Here is a 24,528-nt window from a genome sequence, read left to right on the forward strand (position 1 = left end):
TTCTCCCTCACCATCAGTGTCAAGAAAACTGTAGCTATAGGGCCGGGTGTTATGTCTCTGCCTGTGATCAGATTCAACAACAAACCACTCAGTCAGTGAATTCTGCTACTTTGGGTCTATGGTGACAGACAACCTGTCTCTTGACAAAGAGCTCAGTACACACATTGGAAAGGCAGCCACCAACTTTGGCAAACTAACAAAATGGGCATGGAGAAACAACAAATTGACACACAAGACCATGAAGCTCATTTACAAAGCATGTATCCTCAACACATTGCTGTGTAGCAGTGAAGCTTGAACAACTTACACCTATCAAAAAAGAAGGCGCAATAAGTTCCATCTCTGGTATCTATGATGCAACCTCAGCAATCATATGTAAAGATAAAGTCACCAATGAAGCAATCCTTTCTAGTGCAAACATGCTGAGCATGCTAGCATGAATGAAGCAAAGAAGACTTCGCTGGCTTAGGAATGTGCACAGGATGGAAGATGGCCGCATCCCCACAAAGATGCTGTACGGGGAGGTAGCCCGTGCCAAGAGACTAGAAAGGTGCCCAAATCTCCGATTCAAGGATGCTGTCAATAGAGACATGAAATCCCACAGAATACTGACAGGACTGGATAGAATGGACATGGGGAAGATGTTTCCATTAGTAGGAGAGACTAGGACCCGAGGGCACAGCCTCAGAGTAAAGGGAAGACCTTTTAGAACAGAGATGAGGAGAAACTTCTTTAGCCAGAGAGTGGTGAATCTATGGAATTCATTGCCACAGAAGGCTGTGGAGGCCAGGTCATTGAGTGTATTTAAGACTGAGATACATAGGTTCTTGATTGGTAAGGGGATCAAAGGTTACGGGGAGAAGGCGGGACAATGGGGTTGAGAAACTTATCAGCCATGATTGAATGGCGGAGCAGACTCAATGGGCCGAATGGCCTAAGTTCTGCTCCTATGTCTTATGGTCTTATCAATTATGACAAGTGGGAAGCTCTAGCTGATGGTTGATGCAATTGGTGACACCAGCTGTTAGACCATAAGACGTAGGAGCAGAAGTAGGCCATTCGGCCCATCGAGTCTGCTCCGCCATTCAATGAGATCATGGCTGATCTGATAATCCTCAACTCCACTTTCCTGCCTTTACCCCATAACCCTTGAGTCCCTTACTGATTAAAAACCTATCTATCTCAGCCTTGAATATATTTAACGACCGAACCTCTACAGCCATCTGTAGTAAAGGATTCCATGGATTCACTACTCTCTGAGAGAAGAAATTCCTCCTCATCTCTGTCTTAACTGGGCAACCCCTTATCCTGAGATTATGCCCTCTGGTCCTAGACTCTCCCACAAGGGTAAACAACCTCTCAGCATCTACCCTGTTAAGACCCCTAAGAATCTTATATGTTTCAATAAGGTTGCCTCTCATTCTTCTAAACTCCAATGAGTACAGGCCCAACCTACTCAACCTCTCCTCATAAAAAAAATTCCTCCATACCCGGGATCAACCTAGTGAAACTTCTCTAGACTGCCTCCAATGCCAGTACATCTTTCCTTAGATAAGGGAACCAAAACTGTTCACAGTATTCTAGGTGTGGTCTAACTAGTGCCTTGTATAGCTTTAGCGAGACTTCCCTATTTTTATTCTCCATTCCCTTTGAAATAAAGACCAATATTTAATTTGCCTTCCCTATTACCTGCTGAACTTATATCGTAGCTTTTTGGGATTCATGCACAAGGACCCCTAAGTCCCTCTGTGTTGCAGCTTTCTGCAGTTTTTCTCCATTTAAATAATATTCAGCTCCTCAGTTCTTCCTGCCAAAGTGCATAATCTTACATTTTGCCACATTATATTCCATCTGCCAAGTTTTTGCCCACTCACTTAACCTGTCTATATCCCTCTGTAGACTCTTTGTATCATTCTCACCACTTACCTTCCCACCTATTTTTGTGTCATCTGCAAACTTGGCGATAGTACATTCATTTCCCTCATCCAAGTCATTAATATATATTGTAAATAATTGAGGCCCCAGCACTGACCCCTGTGGCACTCCACTAGTTATAGGTTGCCACCCTGAAAATGGCCCCATATCCCAACTCTCTGTCTTCTATCAGTTAGCCAATCCTCTATCCTTGCTAATATACTACCCCCAACACCATGGGCTCTTATCTTAATAAGTAGCCTTATGTGCGGTATCTTATTGAATACCTTTTGGAAATCCAAATATATAACATCCACTGGTTCCTCTTCATGTATCCTGCTTGTTACCTCCTCAAAGAATTCTAATACATTTGTCAGGCATGATTTCCCCTCCATGAAGCCATGCTGACTCTGCATTATTATATTATGCATTTCTAAATGCTCTGCTATTACATCCTTTATAATAGACTCTAACAGTTTCCCAATGAGGTATGTTAAGCTAACTGTTGGGCAGAAATTTGACACCAACAGGACATGTGGTTTCAGAAGCTTCAAAGCAAACTCCAGCCCTCCAAACAAGTTGTCAGATGAGGTCATGGTGCAGTACCAGCAAGGGACAACTTCATATGCGGCACTCGTGGCAGACTTTGCCTTTCCAGAATCGGTTTGTTCAGCTATCAAAAGAAGTGCAGCAGATGATCTCAATTGACCACACCAAAGTTCTGAGGCTGCATCCACATCATCTCTCGCAGATGGAAGGATGCCTACCTTGACCAGTAGTTTATTCTTCAACCAATATTCAATAATAAATTTCCATTATTACATTGTTGTTTGTGTCTTGCTGTGCACAAATTGGCTGCTACATTACAAATGACTGCAGTTCATAAGTATTTTATTGGCTGCGAAGCGCTTTGTGAAGTCCTGTGATAGTGAAATATACATGTAAATTTTTCTTTTCTAAAAAACACCCAAAGGGTTTATTTATGCAAATGCATAGACTAGTGGGTTCTCTGCGGCCTCTTTCGATACAGATGTATGCGAGTGTTTTTTTTTGTTATTTTGCAAACACTGCCAGGCATTATTCTTCGCTCCGCAAACTCTGAATCAGGGGCTAGATCCAGATCGCCACTGGGTGAGCGCGCACGCGCGGCCTCGGCTCCGCTTCCCCCTCCCCCTTGGTCACGCGCAGTCTGGTCGGAACTACTTTCTAGGGGGGGGGTGGCGGATGTTGAACCTGTCGCCACGTCCCTCAGACCTTAGCCTGGGGTTTGGGGGGGGGAGGAAAACTGCCTGCTCAACAGTAGAGAGTTAATATAAACACACACACATACATAAAACAATCATCTGGAGAGACTATGAATTTTGAAAGTGAAACGGAGCCGGCAGGGCGAGGCGAAGGGTTGATTGAGGTGGGAGGAAGGCGTTGCTGAGGATTATAGGGAAGGACTCTTTTCCGGGGGCGGATGGCGGCGGCGCTGTGGCTGTGACGCGCTCCATTTTTATTCGAATATTTTGGTGGAGAGAGAGCCGAGTTTGCGGGGAGGGAGGCGGCGCCTGTCCCGAAGTCCGGCTTTCTGTCCAGTGTTATTCCCACTCGGTTCAAACCCTCCCTTCGACAAACCGCCACCAGCGCCCGGCTGTTTAAATTCAATCGGAGCGGGAGGTTTGCCTAGGCCCGAGGGGGTTTGTGTGTGTGTGTCAGTGAGTGGCGGTTGGTGCTGTCAGCCTCTCCTTCTCCTCCTCTCTCTCTCTCGGTGTTGACATGGCGCGCCTGGTGGCCGTCTGCAGAGATGGCGAGGAAGAGTTCCCCTTCGAGAAAAGGCAAATCCCGCTCTACATCGATGACACCCTGACGGTGAGTGAAGAGCCGCCGCGGGGAAATGGCGAATGCGGGAAGGGAAGGGAAGGGCAAGGCCCGGAGCCTGCTCGCCGCTGACTGGCTCAGTGGCTCCAGGGCCTCGGGCTTCTCTTGCCTCTTGCACTAGGCCCCTGGCGTCTGAGTGCAGTCGCACTTCTCTTTCCTCCTTGGACACGGTGTGAAATCTGCAGAGAGGGCTGCAGCCCATCGCCCACTAGGCCCGCCCGGAGTGAAATAGTGTCTCTAGCAGTACAACCTTGCCCTTTCTCCTCTTGGGCCTGAAATTCTATGTTACTAAGTTCTGAAGTGCGTCGATTTATCCTGTATGACTGGCATTTTTAATTTTTTTCCCCCAAAGTTTCAAATGCAGACTTTGCACAAATGCAGATTGTTACATCATCCCTTTACCATTTTTAAAATAAATTCGTTTTACTCCACTTTGATTAGATCACTAGATTTGTTTTACATTCAATTTTAACTTTTTAATCTCAGTATTTTCAGATATTGCATTTTCTTCATGCATAATATTTGAGTGGGACGGAATTGGCTTGTTAAAATTTGCAAAGTGTTACTTGCTTACATTTTTTTAGGAAGCCATTAAATTGCAATGAACCTGAAATCAGTGTGCAATGTCCCACAATTTTGTCTCTAGAAAAATGTAATTGTGCAGAATGATTTTGGTTGGATTTATATTAAATAAATTATGCAAATTATTTGTAGTATAGCTACTTATGGTACTCATTTTGGTTAATCTTGTGCCATTTATACACAATATGCTGCAAAGGTTTGACTTGGTGTACTAGCACTGTCAACAGATTGTCAAAGGGTATTCCTTGTCGCCCAAGATATTGGCCTTTTCTAGCATTTCAAAAGTGCTGTGCCTAATGGTACTTTTGCTTAAATTGGTGCTTTATGCTTGTTTTGAGAGAGTGATGGCAGGGTATTTGATTATGGAGATTTTAACAGCTGACATTGACTATTGTCAAGTACACATTCAGTTTCCATCCAGATGCTGGACAGTGGTGGGGTGGGTCGCGTTTTTTCCTCAAACTCACCCCTGTCCAGAAAGCAGGTACTCCAGTTAGTTGTGATCCCTCAGTACTAGTTGAATTGGGCTAGCTCAATATTGACTGTCAGTCAAACCTCTGATTTGCATGACCTGGACTGTGCTGGGTGTTGTCTTGATGTACTAAGTCAAGGGAACTACAAAACACTTTCTGAAGAAACAACTGACTATATTTTTAGAACTTTCAGTTATATATCTAAATTACAATATTGTTGTCTAAAAGGCAAATTTGTGAGATTGCTTTATTCCACAGATGTGCACAATACTTTTGTGCCATCTATTTCTGGTATTCCTTTTAGTTTGCTTTGATGTTGATTTGCAGTCTGGCTTCATACTTCTTAAATCTTTCAAACCTATGGAAATGTATGGATTTACATGTTAAGGATAAATTATCACGATTAATGCATATACAGAATATTCAGAAGTGTAAAGCTAGTATGTTTTATTCTTTCACAGGATGTGGGCATCGCTGGCTAGGCCAGCATTTATTGCCCATTTCTATTTGTCCTTGAAGGTGGTAGTGAGCCACCTTGAACGGCTGCAGTCCATGTGGTGTAGGTAAACCCACAGTGCTATTAGGAAGGGAGTTCCAGGATGCTGACCCAGTGATAGTGAAGGAATGATGATATAGTTTCAAGTCACGATGGTGAGTGGCTTGGAGGGGAACTTGCAGGTGGTGGTGTTTGCATGTATCTGCTGCGACCGTGTCCTTCTAGGTGGTTGAGGTTGTGGGTTTGGAAGGTGCTGTCGAAGGAGACTTGGTGAGTTGCTGCAGTGCATCTTGTAGACGGTACACACTACTGCCACTGTGTGTCGGTGGTGGAGGGAGTGAATGTTAAGATGGTGGATGGAAAGCCGATCAAGTGGGCTGCTTTGTCCTGATGGTGTCAAGCTTCTTGAGTGTTGTTGGAACTGCACTCACGTGGGCAAGTGGAGAGTATTCCATCACACTCATGACTTGTGCCTTGTAGATGGTGGACAGGCTTTGGGGAGTCAGCAGGCGGGTTACTCGCCACAAATTCCGACCCTCTGACCTGTTCTTGTAGCCACAGTATTTATATGGCTGGTCCAGTTCTGTTTCTGGTCAATGGTAACCCCCAAGATATTAGTAGTGGGGGATTCAGTGATGATAATGCCATTGAATGTCATGGGGCAATGGTTAGGTTCTCTCTTGTTGGAGTTAGTCATTTGCCTGGTACTTAAGTGGCAAGTAACATTCACGCCACACACCAGCCCAAGTCTTAATGTTGTCCAAATCTTGCTGCATATGGATACGGACTGCTTTGGTATCTGAAGAGTTGTAAATGGTGTTGAACATTGTGCAATCATCAGCGAACATCCTAACTTCAGACCTTATGATGGCAAGAAAATCATTGAAGCAGCTGGAGATGGTCAGGCCTAGGACACTACCCTGAGGAACCCCTGCAGTGATATCCTGGGACCGACATGATGCTATTACAACAACTTGTATTTGTATAGGGCCTTTAATGTTCTGAAATATCCCAGGGCACTTCATAGGAGTTATAAAACAAAATGGCACTGAGCCATCTGAGATATTAGGGTAATGAGTAAAGACTTGGTCAGAGGTGAGTTTTAAGGAGCATCTTGAAGAAGAGAAGTGGAGATCAAGAGGTTTAAGGAAGGAATTCAGATCTAGGGCATTGGCAGCTTAAGGCATGGCTGCCAATGATGGAGCAGTTAAAATCTGGGATGCGCAAGAAGCCAGAATTAAAGGAGCACAGATGCTTTGGAGGTTGGTGCAGCTGGAGGAGAGCAATAATGGGAAGAGGCAAGGCCATGGAGGGATTTGTAAACAGTGAGTTTTAAATTTACCCAGTTGGGAGCCAGCAGGCACAGGGGTGATGAGTGAGCAGGGATTTGGTGCAAGCTAGAACATGAGCAACAGAGTTTTGGATGACCTCTAGTTTAGAGGGTTGAACTTTGGAGGCCAGTCAGGCGTGCTTTGGAATAGTTGTTTAGAGGTAACAAAGGATTGGTTGAGGGTTTCAGCAGATTAACTGAGGCTGGGGTGGAATCGGGGACAACGTTACAGAGAAACAAATGTGATCTTGGTGATGGCATAAATATGTGGTTGGAAGCTCATCTCTGGGTCAGATTTAGCACCAAGGTTGCAAACAGTCTGGTTCAGCCTTGGAGAGTTGAGGGTGGAGTTGGTGGCTATGGAACAGTTTGTGGCAGGGGCCAAAGACAATGGCTCCAGTCTTCCAATATTTAATTGTAAGAAATTTCTGCTCATCTAGTACTGGATGTCAGAAAAGTAGTGTGATAGGTTAGATGGTGGAGGCATTGAGAAGTAAGATTGCGTGTCATTGATGTAAGTTTGGAAGCTGATGTGTTTGGTTGATACTGCCAAGGGACAGTATGTTGATGAAAAATAGGAAAGGGTGAAGGATAGATTGTTGGGGGTTGGGTGGTGGTGGGGTATGCAGGATAGGGTAGAGAAGCTATTGTAGGTGATTCTCTGGCCATGACTAGATAGATAAGAATGGAACCAGATGGGTGAATCCTCACCCAGCTGGATAACAGGTGGTCTTGGAGGAGGATGATGTGATCAAATGTGTCGAAATATGAAGAGGGACAGTTTACCTTTTTCGCGGTTATATAGGATTATGGTACTGGTCCTGTTTATCAGAGAATCTGAAAATTGGGCTGAACATTGTGCTCATGTGAAGGTACTTAAAATGGGTCTGAACATGTGTTTTTCTTCTATGAAGATAGTGACCACTGGCATAATTCCACTGACTCAGTCCATCTCCATTCTGTTTTTACCTGGTGATAGGAATGGATATTAGAATGTCTTTTGGTTTCAGACCTCACATCCTTTCCATCACAGAGGCCACTTCTTGCCTATCCATACATTGCCTGCCTTATCCCTATCTCTGCTTTTTCTGGCTGAAACCCTTAGATGCATTTCAGTTCCAGATTCAGCTGTGTGCATTCTCTCCCCCATCCTCTGGTCTGACCTTCACTAAGGCCCATTTATGTGTTGCCCCTCTGGTAACCCACAGGGGCTCTGCCTTTGCCTGTATGCAGGAAACTTAAAAACTTTCCTCATCTCACCTATGCAGTTGCCTCCAGCCAGATCTTCCCCCTCTTCCCTTTTCCATTAGTCCCAGAGCATTCGATTTCCCCACCCTACTTCATCCTACTAATTATGGAAGAACCTTTAGCTGACTGGGTCTGATTTTGCTTTAAGTTCATAAATTTTTCTGCCTCCTTTTTAGAAAATTCTCAACAACTGCACTTTAGGTTGCACCTTCTAATCTCTCTTGATGTCTGGCTTAGCCTTGCACCTGTCTGAAACATCTTGCGATGTTCTTTGTGCTAAAAGTTCTCTATAACTGAAAGTTCTTGTTTAACTTGACTACCTGAATTTTCAAGGAAAGATAGTTGGGTATGGAAACTCAACTTTTTTCAAATAAATTTTGCCCTCCCAAATTGAGACCACTTATGCTACCACTTCTCTGATTTAGGATCATCTTACTCGGTCAAGTGTTCTAATGTCATTGTGGCATTTTAAACTTTAAATATCAAAACTGTTTAAACATTGCGCCATTTTTGTTAGCCTAGCTTAGTGGTAACACTTGTGTCCGACTGAGTCCAAACCACATTTCAAGACATGTGCATGCTTAGGCTAGCACTTCATAAGATCAACTACTTGAGCACCTTTTACATAGTAAAACATTCAAGGTGTTTCACAGGAGTGTTATCAAACCATTTGATGGTGAGTCATATGGGGACGTATTGGCGCATGGTCAAAATGGTACATTTTAAGGCATAAATTAAAGGAGAGAGGTAGAGAGCTTTGGAAATTCCAAAGTTTAGTGACTAGTCAGTCAAAGGCATGGCTGCCATTGGCGGAGTGATTAAAATTGGGAATGCTGAAGGCCAAAATTGATGGGGTGCAGTTATCAGGATTATAGTGCTGGAGCTGATTACAGAGAAGGAGGGATGAAGCCATGGAGGGATTTGAAACAAGAATGAGTTTTAAAATTGAGGCTTTGCCTCATCAGGAGTCACTATAGGTCAGCTAGCACAGGGGTGATGGGTGAATGGGACTTGGTGCAAGTTAGCACATAGGCAGCAGCCCTGAATGACACAACTTGCAGATGGTGAAACTTGGGTGACTGACCAGGATTGCATTGGAATAGTCAAAGAAGGCATGGGTTTCAACTACACATTTGCTGAGGCAGAGACTAATTTGGGCAATGTTAGAGGTGGAAATACATAGACATAGTTTGCAACCTGATGGTTAAGGAGCAGAGTTTTTGGCAGAGTCTTAAGGGAATGGCTTCAGTCTTCCCAATATTTAGTTGGAGTACGTTTCTGCTTATCTAATACTAAATGTCAGCTGTGCAATCTGACAGGTCGGACACTGGAGGGGCGAGGTAGAGCTAGGTGTTGTCTACATATATGTAGAAACTGACACTGTTTTTGGGTGATGTTGCTGAGGTGCAGCATGCAGGCGAGAAGGGGCCAAGAAGAATAGGCCCTTGGGAACACCAGAGGTAACTGTAGGAGCAGGAAGAGAGGTCATTGCAGGTGATTCTCTGGCTGGATAGATAACAATGGAGTGTAGAAATTACTATCAGGCAATTCGCACCAAACCAAAAGTGAAAATAGGGGCACTAAAAGCTTGATTAGAGGTTGGCTTTAAAGATGGCCTTGAGGGAGAAGAGTTGGTGAGCTTTAAGGCGGGAATTACAGAATTCAGAGTTTATGCACTGTCATCAATAGTTTGGAGGGAATGGGGGATGTGTGATGAACCAGAGTTGTTGCAATGCCAACATTGAGGGCCGTAGGGCTGAAGAAAATTAATGATAGTTGAACAGGCAGATGAAAATTTTAAATCTGAAGCATTGGATTGGGTGCCAACGTAGGTCGGTGATTGCAGGAATGATTAATTAGCAGGAGGTGGTACACATTAAGATATAGGCAGTGTTGTTTTGGCTGAACTCAGTTTTATGGAGGTGGAGAATGGCTGGGTGGCCAGGAGAGTATTGGAATAGTCAAGTCTAGGGTGACAAAAGCATGAGTGAGCATTTCAGCATGTGGGCTGAGGGAAGATGGAGACAAGTCATGTTACAGAAGTGTAACACTTTATTGTCAAAAGTGCTGTTCGTGGATGAAATGTTAAATGGATCTGAAATTTAAAGGTGATATTTTAAAAAGGAGTTGGGAAGTTCTTCCAATGTCCTGGCCAATATTCGAAGTTCAACTATCGCCAAAACAGTTTAACAGCTTGAGAACAAAAATGCTGGAAACACTCAGCAGGTCAGGCAGCACCTGTGGAGAGAAACATACATCAGATGATGTTTGTGCAAGACCAACCTTGCATTTCTAACTTTCTTCAGTACTGATGAAAGAGAGTTTAAGAAGGGTGCAGGGGGCAGGAAGAACAAAGGAAAGGTCTGTAAGGTGGAGGGCAGGAGAGATTAACCAGCAAAAGAATTCATGAGCCAAGGAAAGTGGTAATAGATATAGTAAAAGAATGAAGGTTGTGTCCAAATGAAATGAATTCTTATATTTCTATCTAAAGCTCTGAAAGGTCAGTGACCAGAAATGTTAAATTGTTTCTTTTCGCAGATGCTGTAGGACTTGCTGAGTACTTCCAGCATTTTTTAAATTTCAGGTTTCCAGTATCTGCAACACTTTGCTTTTATGCGAACTGGCTCATCAACTTCTCTTGTTTATGAAACCTTCTACACAGGATGACTACTGATAGCCACTAATTGGCTACTCTTCAAAAATAATTGCCTATGAAGTGGTTTGGGATCTCCTGAGGACAATGGGGAAAATTAGTTTTTCTATCTTGTGAATGATACTGGAGCAAGCAGGTGACACACTTCATGGAAGTTAGGCTCCCTTCTCAATAGGCAGATTAAATGAGAAGTCCAAGTGCAAACTGCTTCATAGTTCAGCATTTTCTTGCACATACACAGGGTTGATTTCCAGGCTGTGCTGTTTTGCCTGTTTTTATGATTTAAAGAAATTTTTGCATTAACATTATAGTTTCTAATGTTTTAAAGTTGCATTTGAGTTTTTATTTTCATGAATTCTGCTAAATTATATTGCCCTTTAATATCTGATTTTTAATTGCATCCACCTTTTGATTACTGTAACTACCAATGTGCTTTGTTTGATCTCATTTGGATTAATTATTGGAATGCCATTCAGGTATATTTTGAGGGAGGAAAACATTGTGGCTTTTAGTGGTGAGAATATTTGACCTGATCTGCTATACTGCATAGCACTTAATTGATATTCCCCCCTCCCCCCTCCGAATTGCATGGGTGCTAGAAGTTTTCTGGCATCTCACTCACGCTTTGTGTGACCCTAGGTGTTGACTTTTTTGACATGTTTGATCATGGACCTTTGTAGCCAACCCTGATTCTATTCACCAATGCCCAAGAACTTGCATTAGAACATAACCCCCACCCAAAAAAAAGTACAAGACCAATGAGGCCATTTCTACTCCAATTGATGTAATGCTTGGATCTGCATCTGAGTGGAATTTAACTTAATTACTGTAACGTAGTGACTCCCTAAAAGACATTAGGTGTGGGCAACATCGGAGTTCCCCATATGGCAGACAGGAAGCTTCATCCAGTGTAGCAGTAATCTACCAACCAAATATTCTCAAGTTCAATTTCAGGCACAAGTTAGCTGATCCAAGCATGATAGTTTGGAGATGCTGGAAAAACTTGCAAAGTAGCGTAGAAAATTGTCCAGTGAATGGAGTTAAAGATCATGATTTTTAAAATATATTCATTTACGGGATATAGGCTTTGCTGGCTGGGCCAGCATTTATTGCCCATCCCTGGTTGCCCTTGAGCTGCTGCCTTGAACTGCTACAGTCCATGTGGTGTAGGTACACCCACAGTGCTGTTAGGGAGGGAGTTCCATGATTTTGACCCAGTGACAGTGAAGGAATGGCAAAATATTTCCAAGTCAGGATGGTGAGGAACTTGAAGGTGGTGGTGTTCCCATCTATCTGCTGCCCTTGTCCTTCTAGATGTTAGTGGTCATAGGTTAGGAAGGTGCTGTCTAAGGAGCCTTGGTAGTGCATCTTGTAGATGGTACACACTGCTGCTACTGTGCATCGGTGGTGGAGTGAGTGAATGTTTGAGGATGTGGTGCCAATCAAGCGGGCTGCTTTGTCATGGACGGTGTCAAGCTCCTTGAGTGTTGTGGGAGCTGCACTCATCCAGGCGAATGGGGAGTATTCCATCACACTCCTGACTTTTGCCTTGCAGATGGTGGGCAGGCTTGGGGAGTCAGGAGTTGAGTCACTTGTCACAGGATTCCTAACCTCTGACCTGCTCTTATAGCCACAGTACTTATATGTGCAGTTCAGTTTCTGGTCAATGGTAGCCCCCAGAATGTTGGTAGTGGGGAATTCCGTGATGGCAATGCCATTGAACATCAAGGAGCAATGGTTAGATTCTCTCTTGTTGGAGATAGTCATTGCCTGACATTGTGTGGCATGAATGTTACTAGCCATTTGTCAACCGAAGACTGGATGTTGTCCAGGTCTTGCTGCATTTGGACATGCACTGCTTCAGTATCTGAGGAGTCGCAAATGGTGCTGAACATTTGTACAATCATCAGCGAACATCCCCACTTCTGATCTTTATGATGGAAGGAAGGTCTTAGATGAGGTGGCTGAGGACACTACCCTGAGGAACTCCTGCAGTGATGTCCTGGAGCTGAAATGACTGATCCCCAACAACCACAACCATCTTCCTTTGTGCTAGTTATGACTCCAACCAGTGGAGTTTTCCCCCTGACTCCCATTGACTTCAGATTTGCTAGGGCCCTTTGATGCAATATTCCGTCAAATGCAACCTTGGTATCAAGGGCAGTTACTCTCACCTCGCCTCTGGTTCAGCTCTTTTGTCTGTGTTTGCACCAAGGTTGTAATGAGGTCAGGAGCTGAGTGGCCCTGGTGGAACCCAAACTGGGCACCTGAGCAGGTTATTGCTAAGCGGGTGCCGCTTCATAGCATTGTTGATGACCCCTTCCATTAGTTTACTGGTGATGGAGAGTAGACTGATGGGGTGGTAATTGACCGGGTTGGATTTGTCCTGCTTTTTTGTGTACAGGACATACCTGGGCAATTTTCCACACAGCCAGGTAGATGCCAGTGTTGTAACCATACTAGAACAGCTTGGCTAAGGGTGCGGCACTTTTGGAGCACAAGTCTTCAGTACCATTGCCGGAATATGTCAGGGCCCATAGCCTTTGCATTATCCAGTGCCTTCAGCCGTTTCTTGATATCACGTGGAGTGAATCGAATTGGCTGAAGACTGGCATCTATGATGCCGGGAACATCCGGAGGAGGCCGAGATGGATCATCCACTCGTGATAACTGTTGTCTGGACTACGGGATGGTATAGTGAGTCACAAGTTATTTTAAAGAGCATTCTGTACAGATAGGTTGCTGGTATTGGACTAATGCTGCTTAGTTTCATTGTGATGACTTTTTGTTTGTATTTTGAAGGAAACTAAATGTGATTATTGATTTTGGGAATTGTATACAAATTACAATGTGCTGCTAGTATAAAATACCATCGGCTGTTTTTATACTTATGATGAATTGATCTCTGCCTTTAGATGAGCAGACCATCCTCCTGGGTTTTTGTTCTGAAACCTTGAATAAAATATTTCTATTGCCTTGGTTTATCTTCTTACAATAAGTGTTTCTGTGTACTTATCAATGGAACTGCAAAAAGCCCACATCTTGGCTTGCCAAAAAATATAGCTTATCTTCACAAAATGGAAATCGAGCTCAGTGCTTAAATGAAATGTCTGTAATGCTGAGCAATACATGAATACATCAGATTTGTTCCATGGTCTCTGCTGAGTTAGCTAATGATAGATGCTATAATTGGCCTTTGTGGCCCTGGGATAAGAGATAGAAGAATCGGGCATTGGTTCTGTAGCTGACCCATATTCCAATGACCCTTGCTGGGAAGTGTGTGTGTGTGTACACACTTTTTTGAGTTGTAGGCGAGGACAGGATTTGGCTGGTTCATTGATTCTGCCCTATTTATTCAAGTTACAACTAAGCATCATGAGCTTCAATGCTTCTCACCCATCAACAGGCATTTAATCTCCTGGAAGTGGCAGAAAATTTGGATGATAAACCACTAGCCCATTTCATGCAGGGGAAAGAAATTCTAGAAAATTCCTCACAACTTCATGGTGATGGAAAGAGAATCCTCTATCATTCACACAAATATCTTTCCTATAATATTTCAATTTTTGCTTAAATTACCAATATAATAGCCTGCTTACTATCTTTTGAAGAGGTATTTATTCTTGATTTGGGGAAGTGAGATGATGCACAAAATCTGTTTCAAAAACTTTTGAAGCCAGCCAGCATTGCCAGTACCCAATGTTTACAGGTTAATTGTATCTGCACTTCAGTTTTGGAGATGCTAAAGTATGCAAGCTAGAAATCCCCTACATATCTGACAAAATCCTTTGATGTGTACATCAGAGGTCAAAAGCACTGGAAGGTTAAATTCGAAAAATGGTGATACTGATGTAAAAATGTAATTCCTCAATCGATAACAGATTGCTTTCATCTGGAATGTTAGCCTGATTGCGGTAGTATTTGGGTACTGCAGGCTTTCCTTTTCCAACAGTTCCTTTGGTTCAACTAGTTTCATGTCATGGTGGTGAGACAGCACTCAAGAAATACCCATATTACAAATCAATATCTGTTAAAATTCTGAAAGGGCTTTTAAGATTCTTGGTACAACATTTAAGGCTGTTTGAAATGTTGCATAATTTGATTTTGCTGCTAATGATTTACTGAATTGATTTGTTTCCTGTAATTTTGTAAGATTGATTGGCTTGGCACTTTCTGTCTACTTTTCATGGTAGAAGTAGTACATAGTGGACAATTGCACAAGATATTGTAAAAGTACAACTGTGGCATGTTTCTTCAATTTGCAATATGCAGAAGAGTAAGTTTTTAGGATGACATGAAATGCAAATAGGATTGTGAAATACAACAGTGAGTGAATATTCTAGTTTTACATGATTTTTTGCCAGCTTTCTCGTAATGATCAAATGACTATGGAAGTATGAGCCATTACTGTATGAGTATCTAGCTATATATTGAAGCTGGTTTGATTCTTTCTGCTGGCACAGTGGACAAGAGTATATTTGATGACAATTGGGAGTAGAAACTGGGGTTTTTCCCTTAATTTTGAATATAGCATTAGTTTGAGCCAGGGATTTTAGCAGAATTACACAGCTCATTTTGTTCCATTTTAAGGAGCATGAAAAAATTACCAAGCTTAAATTCAAATCAGTTATGTGCAGTATTTTTTGCTTTCTTTCAGAACTTGTGTTTTTTCCTTAGGGGTGTGTGGATGTCAGATACCTTGTCAAAGCTTCATGCTCAGCCTCGATTTGGGGGGGGAGGGAAAGATGATTAAAACTGACCCTGATCCTAACTTTCACCAATCTTCACGCATGTACCTGTTTAATAGTTGCATTGGAATATGCAGTAGGCCTGGGTTTCATTGAGGTTAGTTATGTTTGCATCAATAAATCTGCTGACATTGGCTAACTAAGTACTGGCTATGAATTGGAGTGGTCATCTCCCTATCTGAATATTTCAGATGCAATGTATTTCTTTAAATAAAGAACTTTGATTTAAATTACAACATTCATGTTTGTCTTCAAGAAGTCAAAGTGCTTGACAAATTTATAATAGAATCTAGTCACTTGTTTTGTAGCTCTTTAATGTGTCATTACTGATTGCCTCCCTTCACCCCGGGTACATTTATGGCCATCTGTTTCATAAAATAGATGTTGGGATAAAGGAGACCCTCCTAAATTGGGTAAAATTAAAGATAAAGTCTGTATTTTGTCCATGCTGCTTTTGGTAGTTTGCCTAAACCTGTATGCTAAATTTGGGAGGGCAGTAACGATTTAATTTTTTTTGAAAATCAGCATTGTCAAAAGTACTACCCTCATGTAACTAATTTATTTTTCATCAAGTCAAATCTTTGAGGTAAAAGCTGAAAATGTTGGAAACTCTCAACTGTTCAGGCAGCATAGTTGGAGAGACAAACATGAGTTAATGTTTCAGGTTTAAAATGTTAACCCCATGTTTCTCCGCATCGCAATCTGATCTGCTGAGTGCCTCCAACTTAAGATTTTCAACATCTGGAGTGTTTTACATTTTTAAGTATGGTACTTAAACACTTTTTTCTACAATTGCTATCTGTCTACATGATGAAAGCAAGGCTACAGGATACTTTATAGATTGTTGCTGCAGCATAAGAACATGAAACATTAGTGATTACTTACGACTTTTGTCAGCTCATTGAGAATCTAAACTACATTGGTATAATGGTTTGGTTACCTCATTCCTGGGATGATAAGGAAGTGTCGAGCATATATGACCGCTCCAGTATGTTTGGTTCACTGCTGGAGTTAGCTGTGTTAATTGCTTTTTGTTAATGGTATTGCTGAACTCCTTTAAGCCCCACTTTTGAGCACTTTTTGCTGTGTTCACCGTAAAGGTTCTTGAGCAAAGATCCTCCCTTGCATCCTGAAATTTCTGACATGTTGAGGCTTATGTTTCTAATCCCAATGTAGCAGGGATGTTTGTAATCTTGTGGTGTAGAAATAGGTATGAATCTGGCTTAAATACCAGGGTTCTGTAGCGTATTGGAGGTTGTCCCTTTCTGCTGAACTCTGCTGCCACTGCCTGCGCCGCATGTGTAAACATAATTTTTGTCTGTAGTTGAAATAGTGTATGAAGATTAAAACCACGTGATTAGGATGGAATTTCCTGTTTATCTACCTTTTTCTTTTCATAGTGAACTCAGTGCTGTTAAGATGTGAAGAAGCTGACCAGGCTTTCTGTTCAAGAGCCATGAAAACCATGAAAGCCCCATGAAGTCTCATGGCACCAGGTCAAACATGGGCAAGGAAACCTCCAACTGGTGAATCAGTACTCCATGTTGAACACCACTTAGAAGGCACTGATGGTGGCATGAGTGTAGAATGTACTCTGGGTGGAGGACTTCAATTTCCATCACCAAGAGTGACTCGATAGCGCCACTGCAGACAGAGATAGCAGAGTCCTAAAGAACATAGCTGCTAAAATGGGCCTGCGCAGGTTGTGAGGCAAAAACACATTTGAACTCATTCTCGCCCACCTGCCTGCTGCAGATGCTACTGTCCATGACTGTGTATCGGTAAGATACACTGCACGATCCTTCTGGAGACAAAGCCGTGCCTTCACATTGGGGATACCCATCGTGTTGTGTGTCACTGCCACTGTGCTAAATGGGATAGATTTCAAATAGATCTAGCAACTCAAGACTGGGTATCCATGAGGCACTGTGGGCCATCAGCAGCAACAGAATTGCACTCAACCACAATATGTAACCTCATGGCCTGGCGTATTCCCCACTCTACCACTAAGACAGGGGATCAACCCTAGTTCAAAGAGTACAGGATGGCATGCTAGGAGCAGCACCAGGCATACCTAAAAATGAGGTCAACTTGATGAAGCTGCAGCTCAGGGCTAATTGTGTGCCAAAGAGCATAAGCAGCAAGCAATAGACAGCTAAGTGATTCCACAATCAACGGATCTGTTCTAAGCTCTGCAGTCCTGCCACATTCAATCTTGAAAGGTAGTGGACAATTAAACAACCCACCGGAGGAGGAGGCGGCTCCACAAATATCCCCATCTTCAATGATGGAGGAGCTCGGCACAGCAGCACAAAAGATGAGGCTAAAGCATTTGCAACATTCTTCAGCCAGAAGTGCTGAGTGGATGATCCATTTCTGCCACCTCTGGAGGCCCCTAGCATCACAGATGCCAATCTTCAACCAATTCTGTTCACTCCATGTGATATCAAGAAACAGCTGAAGGCACTGGATATTGCAAAGGCTATGGGCCCTGACAATATTTCAGCAATAGTACTGAGACTTGTGTTCCAGAACTTGCCATGCCCCTAGCCAAGCTATTCCAGTACAGCTACAACACTGGCATCTACCCAGAAATGTGGAAAATTGCTCAGGTATGTCCTCTGTACACAAAGCAGGAGAAGTTCAACCCGGCCAATTACCCCTCAATCAGTCTACTCTAAAGTAATGAAAGGGGTCATCAACAGTGTTATCAAGTGGCACTTGTTTAGCAATAACCTGCTTGTTAACGCTCAGTATGGGATCAGCTCCTGAACTCATTACGGCCTTGGTTCAAACATGGACATAAGAGCTCAACTCGGTGAGGTGAAAGTGGCTGCCCTTGACATCAAGGCAGCATTTGACACTGGCATCAAGGAGCCCTAGCAAACCTGGAGTCAATGGGAATCAGGGAGAACTCTCTACTGGTTGGAGTCATACTGAACAGAAAGGAAGATGGTTGTGGTTGTTGGAGGTCAATCATCTCAGTCCCAGGACATCAGTGCAGGAGTTCCTCAGGGTAGTGTACCAGGCCCAACCATCTTCAGCTGCTTCATCAATGACCTTCCTTCCATCATAAGGTCAGAAGTGGGGATGTTCGATGTTCATCATTCACGATGACTCATAATGAAGCAGTCCATGTCCAAATGCAACAAGAGCTGGATGATATCCAGGCTTGGGCTGAAAAGTGACATTCATGACACAAGTGTCAGGCAGTGATCATCTCCAACAGGATAGAATTTGACCATCTCTCCTTGACATTCAATGGCATTAGCATCACTGAATCCTGCACTACCAGCATCCTGGGGGTTGCCATTGACCAGAAACTGACCTGGACTAGCCATATAAATACTGTAGCTACAAGAGCAGGTCAGAGGCTGGGAATTTTGCAGAGATTAATCCATAATGACTCCCCAAAGTCTGTCCACCATCAACATGACACAAGTCAGGATTATGGTGGAATAATCTCCACTTGCCTAGATCAGTGCAGCTCCAACAACCCTCGAAGCTTGACACCATCCAGGACAAAGCCCACTTGATTGGCACTCCCTCCACCACTGACACATGCTGCTGCCGGTGTCTATCATCTGCAAGGTGCACTACAGGAACTTAGCAAGGCTCCTTCAGCACCTTCCAAACCCACGACTGCTACCATCTAGAAGATCAAGGACAGCAGATAGATGGGAACGCCACCACCTGGAAGTTCCCTTCCAATCCACTGACTTGGGAATATATTGCTGTTCCTTCACTATCGCTGGGTCAAAATCCTGGAACTCCCTCCCTAACAGCACTGTGAGTGTACCTACACCACAGGGACTTCAGTGGTTCTAAAAGACAACTCGCTGCCATCTCAAGGGCAATTAGGGGTGAGCAGTAAATGCTGTCCCATGAATTAATTTTTAAAAAACTTGCAGTAACTGCCTGCAAGTAGATGTTGGGTGTCCACAAAAAAAAACCAGAATACTGCCGATGCTGGAGATCTGAAATAAAAACAGAAAATACTCAGGCCTGGCAGCGTCTGTGGAGAAAGAAACAGATCACGTTTCGAATCAAATATAATTCTTCAGAACTGACGGAGGTAGAAATGTGATGGGTTTTATGCTTTTGAGTTGGCAGATGGAGCAAAAGGAGAACATAAGGAAAAGTTTGGAATAGGGTAGATTGAGGGAGAGATTAAATGTTAGATGTTGTGGAACAAAAAGCAAAGGGAGTGCTAATAGTTGTAAAGACTCAAAGCATTGGTTAAGAGTGAGTGTTAATTGCAGAATAAGGAACAGCTCTGTCTGAAAGCAAAAATTTAAACAAGATAGACGTGGCCAAAAAAAAATCAAAATGGAGGACAGACTTCATGGTTTGAAGTTGTTGAACTTGACAGTCTTCTAGATTCAACATCAAGTGGCTAATCGAAACATAAGGTGGTGTTCCTCAAGCTGGAATGTTGCACCAAGCCAAGAACAGACGTGTGCATGAGAGCAAGGTGGTGAATTAAAATGGCAAACAACCAGAAGGTCAGGATCATGCTTGTGGCCTCTGCAAAGCAGTCACCCAGTCTGCATGTTGTCTTCCCATTGTGAGCAGCAAATACAGTATACAGGTTACCTATCCTTTTATCTGAAACCCTCAAGGCTGATTGCATTTGGATTTCAGAATTTAGGTTTTTGGATACCACGTATAAACTTGTGTTACAATAGCCTAGGCTAGCTATAGTCTAAAGGCGAGAAAAGTAAGATGTCATTGAATAATAAATACAGGGTACCTGTAAATTTTCTTTTTGACATGTTTGCATCAAAACCAAGGTAAGTAGTGCAGACAAACAACTAGACTTCCTATGCTAAAGTTCGATGAGGTTCAAAAAGTGCAGTTTTTGTACGTTTTCGGATTTGCAGAAAGGATACTGAACCTGTACTAAACAAATCGCTACATCACCTGGACAGAGTTTGGGGCTTGGATGGTGAGAACACGAGGTAAAAGGGCAGGTATGCACATCCTGCAGTGCATGGGAAGGAAGGGGGTGAGGTGTTAGTTTGGATGGGGCTGGGTGATGTGTTGGTGGGCTATGATGTCACAGAGGGAATGGTCTCTTTGGAATACTAATGGGGTGGGGAAGATGTATTTGCTATCATGCTGGACATGGTGGAAATAGTGGAGGGTGATCCTTGGGATGGAAAGTGAGGACAAGGGGAACCCTATTGAGGTTCTGGGAGGGAAGTGGGTGAGAAGTGCAGGAAATGGGTCTGACTCGATTTGAGGGCCCTTTCAGCCACACTGTGAGGATGTTCCTGTGAGGAAAAAGGAAAGTGTCAGAAGTGCTATTATGGAAGGTAGCAGAACAAATGTGAGAAACTGGGAGAATCCATTCTATTCTTTTGTCATTTCCACCACATCCAGCATGATGCCATCACCAATCTCTTTTACTCCTTTTTCCTCACCATCCAAGACCCCAAACACTCCTTCCAGGTGAAGCAGTAATTGTACTTTCAATTTAGTGTACTGTATTCACTGCTCACTATGTGGTGGTCTCTACATTGGGGGGACCAAACACAAACTGGGGGACCAAACACAAACTGGGTGACCGCTTTGCAGAACACCTCTGCTCAGTCCGCAAGCATGACCTCAACCTTGCAGTTGCTTGCCATTTTAATTCACTACCTTGCTCTTGCTCATATTTCGTCCTGGGCCTTCTGGATTCAACATTGAGTTCAACAACTTCAGATCATAAACTCTGTCCTCCATTTTGATTTTTTTTGGTCAAGTGCCAGTCTGTGTCTTTTTTGTTTTCAGACAGAGCTGTTCATTATTTAGCTATTAGAACTCTCTAGACCAATCCTTTTGTTTCTTTACCACAGTCACTACCACTGCCTTTTGTTCCATGACTTTATTTAATCTCTCCTGTCCTCTAACCTATCCCAGGCCGTCCTTTTTGTTTTACCACCTCCCATTTCAACAGCATAAAACCCATCCCATTTCTACCACCCTTAATTTCTGAAGTCATATTTGACTCTGTTAACTGTTTCTCTCTCCACAGACGCTGCCAGACCTGCTGAGTTTTTCCAGCACTTTCTATTGTTGTTTGGGTTTCCACAATCTAGTTTTTGTGATAATCTGCTGCTTTTCTGGGTTTGGTAACAATGTTGACATAAATGTTTTCTGAATTTGGATAAGATGTTTTAATTATTAAAATTGATTCATCTTGAGCAAGATGAGCACAATTGTGGATTCCTTAAGTGGACATCTGGGTGCATAGTGTATTAATATTGAATCATCTACAGAATTTAAATGTACAATAGTTTCCTGGTTCAAAGTCTTTGTCAAAATTTAACTTGTCCAGTGACAAACAAAGTAATACAACTGACACAATAGGAATTTAGTGCTTAAATTTGAATGAAGCAACTTTTCAATGAGAAGTAAGACTGCATAAGACCATAAGACATAGGAGCAGAAATTAGGCCATTCGGCCCATCGAGTCTGCTCCGCCATTCAATCATGGCTGATAAGTTTCTCAACCCCATTCTCCCGCCTTCTCCCCGTAACCTTTGATCCCCATACTAATCAAGAACCTATCTATCTTGGTCTTAAATACACTCAATGACCTGGCCTCCTGTGGCAATGAATTCCATAGACTCACCACTCTCTGGCTAAAGAAGTTTCTCCTCATCTCTGTTCTAAAAGGTCTTCCCTTTACTTTGAGGCTGTGCCCTCGGGTCCTAGTCTCTGCCACTAATGGAAACATCTTCCCCACGTCCACTCTATCCAGGCCTTTCAGTATTCTGTAAGTTTCAATCAGATCCCTCCTCATCCTTCTAAACTCCATCGAGTATAGACCCAGAGTCCTCAAACGTTCCTCATATGTTAAGCCTTTCATTCCTGGGATCATTCTTGTGAACAACCTCTGTACCCTCTCCAGGGCCAGCACATCCTTCCTGAGATACGGGGCCCAAAATTGCTCTCAATATTCTAAATGTGGTCTGACCAGAGCTTTATAAAGCCTCAGCAGCACATCCCTGCTTTTATATTCTAGTCCTCTCGAAATAAATGCCAACATTGCATTTGCCTTCCTAACTACCGACTCAACCTGCAAGTTAACCTTAAGAGAATCCTGGACTAGGACTCCCAAGTCCCTTTGCACTCCAGATTTCTGAATTCTCTCCCCATTTAGAAAATAGTCTATGCCTCTATTCTTCCTACCAAAGTGCATGACCTCACACTTCCCCAGGTTGTATCCCATCTGCCACTCCTTTGCCCATTCTCCTAACCTGTCCAAGTCCTTCTGCAGCCTCCCCGCCTCCTCAATACTACCTGTCCCTCCAACTATCTTTGTATCATCTGCAAACTTAGCCAGGATGCCCTCAGTTCCTTCATCTAGATCATTAATGTATAAAGTGAAAAGTTGTGGTCCCAACACTGACCCTTGCGGAACTCCACTAGTCACCAGCCGCCATCCTGAGAAGGACCCCCTTATCCCCCCACTCTGCCTCCTGCCAGACAGCCAATCTTCTATCCATGCTAGTACCTTGCCTCGAACACCATGGGCTCTTATCTTACTGAGCAGCCTTCTATGCGGCACCTTGTGAAAGGCCTTCTGGAAGTCCAAGTAGATAACATCCATTGGCTCTCCTTTGTCTAACCTACTCGTTACCTCCTCAAAGAATTCTAACAGATTTGTCAGGCATGACCTCCCCTTGATGAAACCATGCTGACTTTGCCTGATTTTACCATGCACTTCCAAGTATTCTGAGATCTCATCCTTAATAATGGACTCTAAAATCTTACCAACGACCAAGGTCAGGCTAATCGGCCTGTAATTTCCTGTCTTTTGCCTCACTCCCTTCTTAAACAGGGGGGTTACATTAGCGATTTTCCAGTCCTCTGGGACCCTCCCTGACTCCAGTGATTCCTGAAAGATCACCACTAACGCCTCCACTATCTCTTCAGCTATGTCCTTCAGAACTCTGGGGTGTAATCCATCTGGTCCAGGTGATTTATCCACCTTCAGACCTTTCAGTTTTCCTAGCACCTTCTCCTTGATATTGTCCACCATACTCACCTCTGCCCCCCGACTCTCTTGAACTTTGGGGATGTCACTCGTACTATCATGTTAACTCATATATCTTTAGGAAGGACTGTAATTTAACTTTTATAGCACATGACAAAAAATAGGCTGGTGCAGCAATCAAATGTGTAGCAAACCTTTAGGCCTGGGGCAAACCTAGAACAAATGATTTTGAGCATTTTTTGTAATTAAGTTGCAGGCTGGAACGTTTGAAGGGAAAGTAGTGAATTTGTTCTTTTTTACACAAGATATTAGTATACAAGTTATGCAGGTTTGGAAGTGAGCAAAGTTGCTTAGCTGTTTTATAAGATGACCAAGTAGAATCTAAATAACTTTAAGACTGAAATAATTTGCAAGTGGGATTGGAAGAGCATCTGTACAATTGTTGATTTAATAAGAGTCCCCATGAATTCAGATGGGGATATTGCTCAATGACACACTTTCTCTCTCTCTTTGAGATCCCCAATAAGCTCTCTTTTTACTACTTACTACTATTTCAGTAAGTTGCATTTATGTTTTAACATAAAATAACATACCAAGATGCTTCAGAAAGACATGGGAAAAAATCTTAAAGCTAAGCCAAAGGTATTAATCAGGGTTGACCTGAGGTGATAAAAGGATTACATGTAGGAAAGTATGGAGTGTAGAACCTTGGCAGCTGAAAGCATGGCCAGCAATGATAATGACAAAGGAAGGAAACATGCACAGGAGGGCAGAGTTTCGGAGGTGTAGGGTTGGAGCGGCCATGAAGGAATTTGATAATTTTGAATTTGGGTCTTTGTAGGACCAAGATCAGGAGCCAATGCCTTCTGATTAAGCTAATGCTTGTAAAACAAAAATAAAAATACCTGGAAAGACTCAGCAGGTCTGGCAGCATCTGCGGAGAGGAACACAGTCAACGTTTCGAGTCCGTATGACTCTTCAACAGAACTAAGTAAAAATAGAAAAGAGGTGAAATATAAGCTGGTTTAAGGAGGGGGGTGGTAGAGCTGAATAGAGGGCCAGTGATAGGTGGAGATAGCCAAAAGATGTCATAGACAAAAGGACAAAGAGGTGTTGAAGGTGCTGATATTATCTAAGGAATGTGCTAATTAAGGGTAGAAAGCAGGACAAGCAAGGTACAGATAGCCCTAGTGGGGGTGGGGTGAAGGGAAGGGATCGAAACAGGCTAAAA

The 24,528-nt window shown here is 43.0% G+C and overlaps 1 protein-coding gene across 2 annotated transcripts in view; it reads left to right on the forward strand.

Annotated features, from left to right (window-relative positions):
• The first annotated feature begins 3,276 nt into the window (after positions 1-3,276).
• ggnbp2 (gametogenetin binding protein 2) overlaps positions 3,277-24,528 on the forward strand; it is a 59,528-nt gene continuing 38,276 nt past the window's right edge. Inside the window, exon 1 of one of the 2 annotated variants that reach the window (XM_078548627.1) lies at positions 3,277-3,768. In XM_078548627.1, the coding sequence (XP_078404753.1) occupies positions 3,676-3,768 (93 nt within the window). In that variant the 5' untranslated portion in view covers positions 3,277-3,675. The remainder of the gene's footprint in view (positions 3,769-24,528) is intronic. The other variant, XM_078548626.1, reaches the window with a different exon arrangement.

Source organism: Cetorhinus maximus, chromosome 9 (genome assembly GCF_964194155.1).
Source record: "Cetorhinus maximus chromosome 9, sCetMax3.hap1.1, whole genome shotgun sequence".
NCBI lineage: Eukaryota > Metazoa > Chordata > Chondrichthyes > Lamniformes > Cetorhinidae > Cetorhinus > Cetorhinus maximus.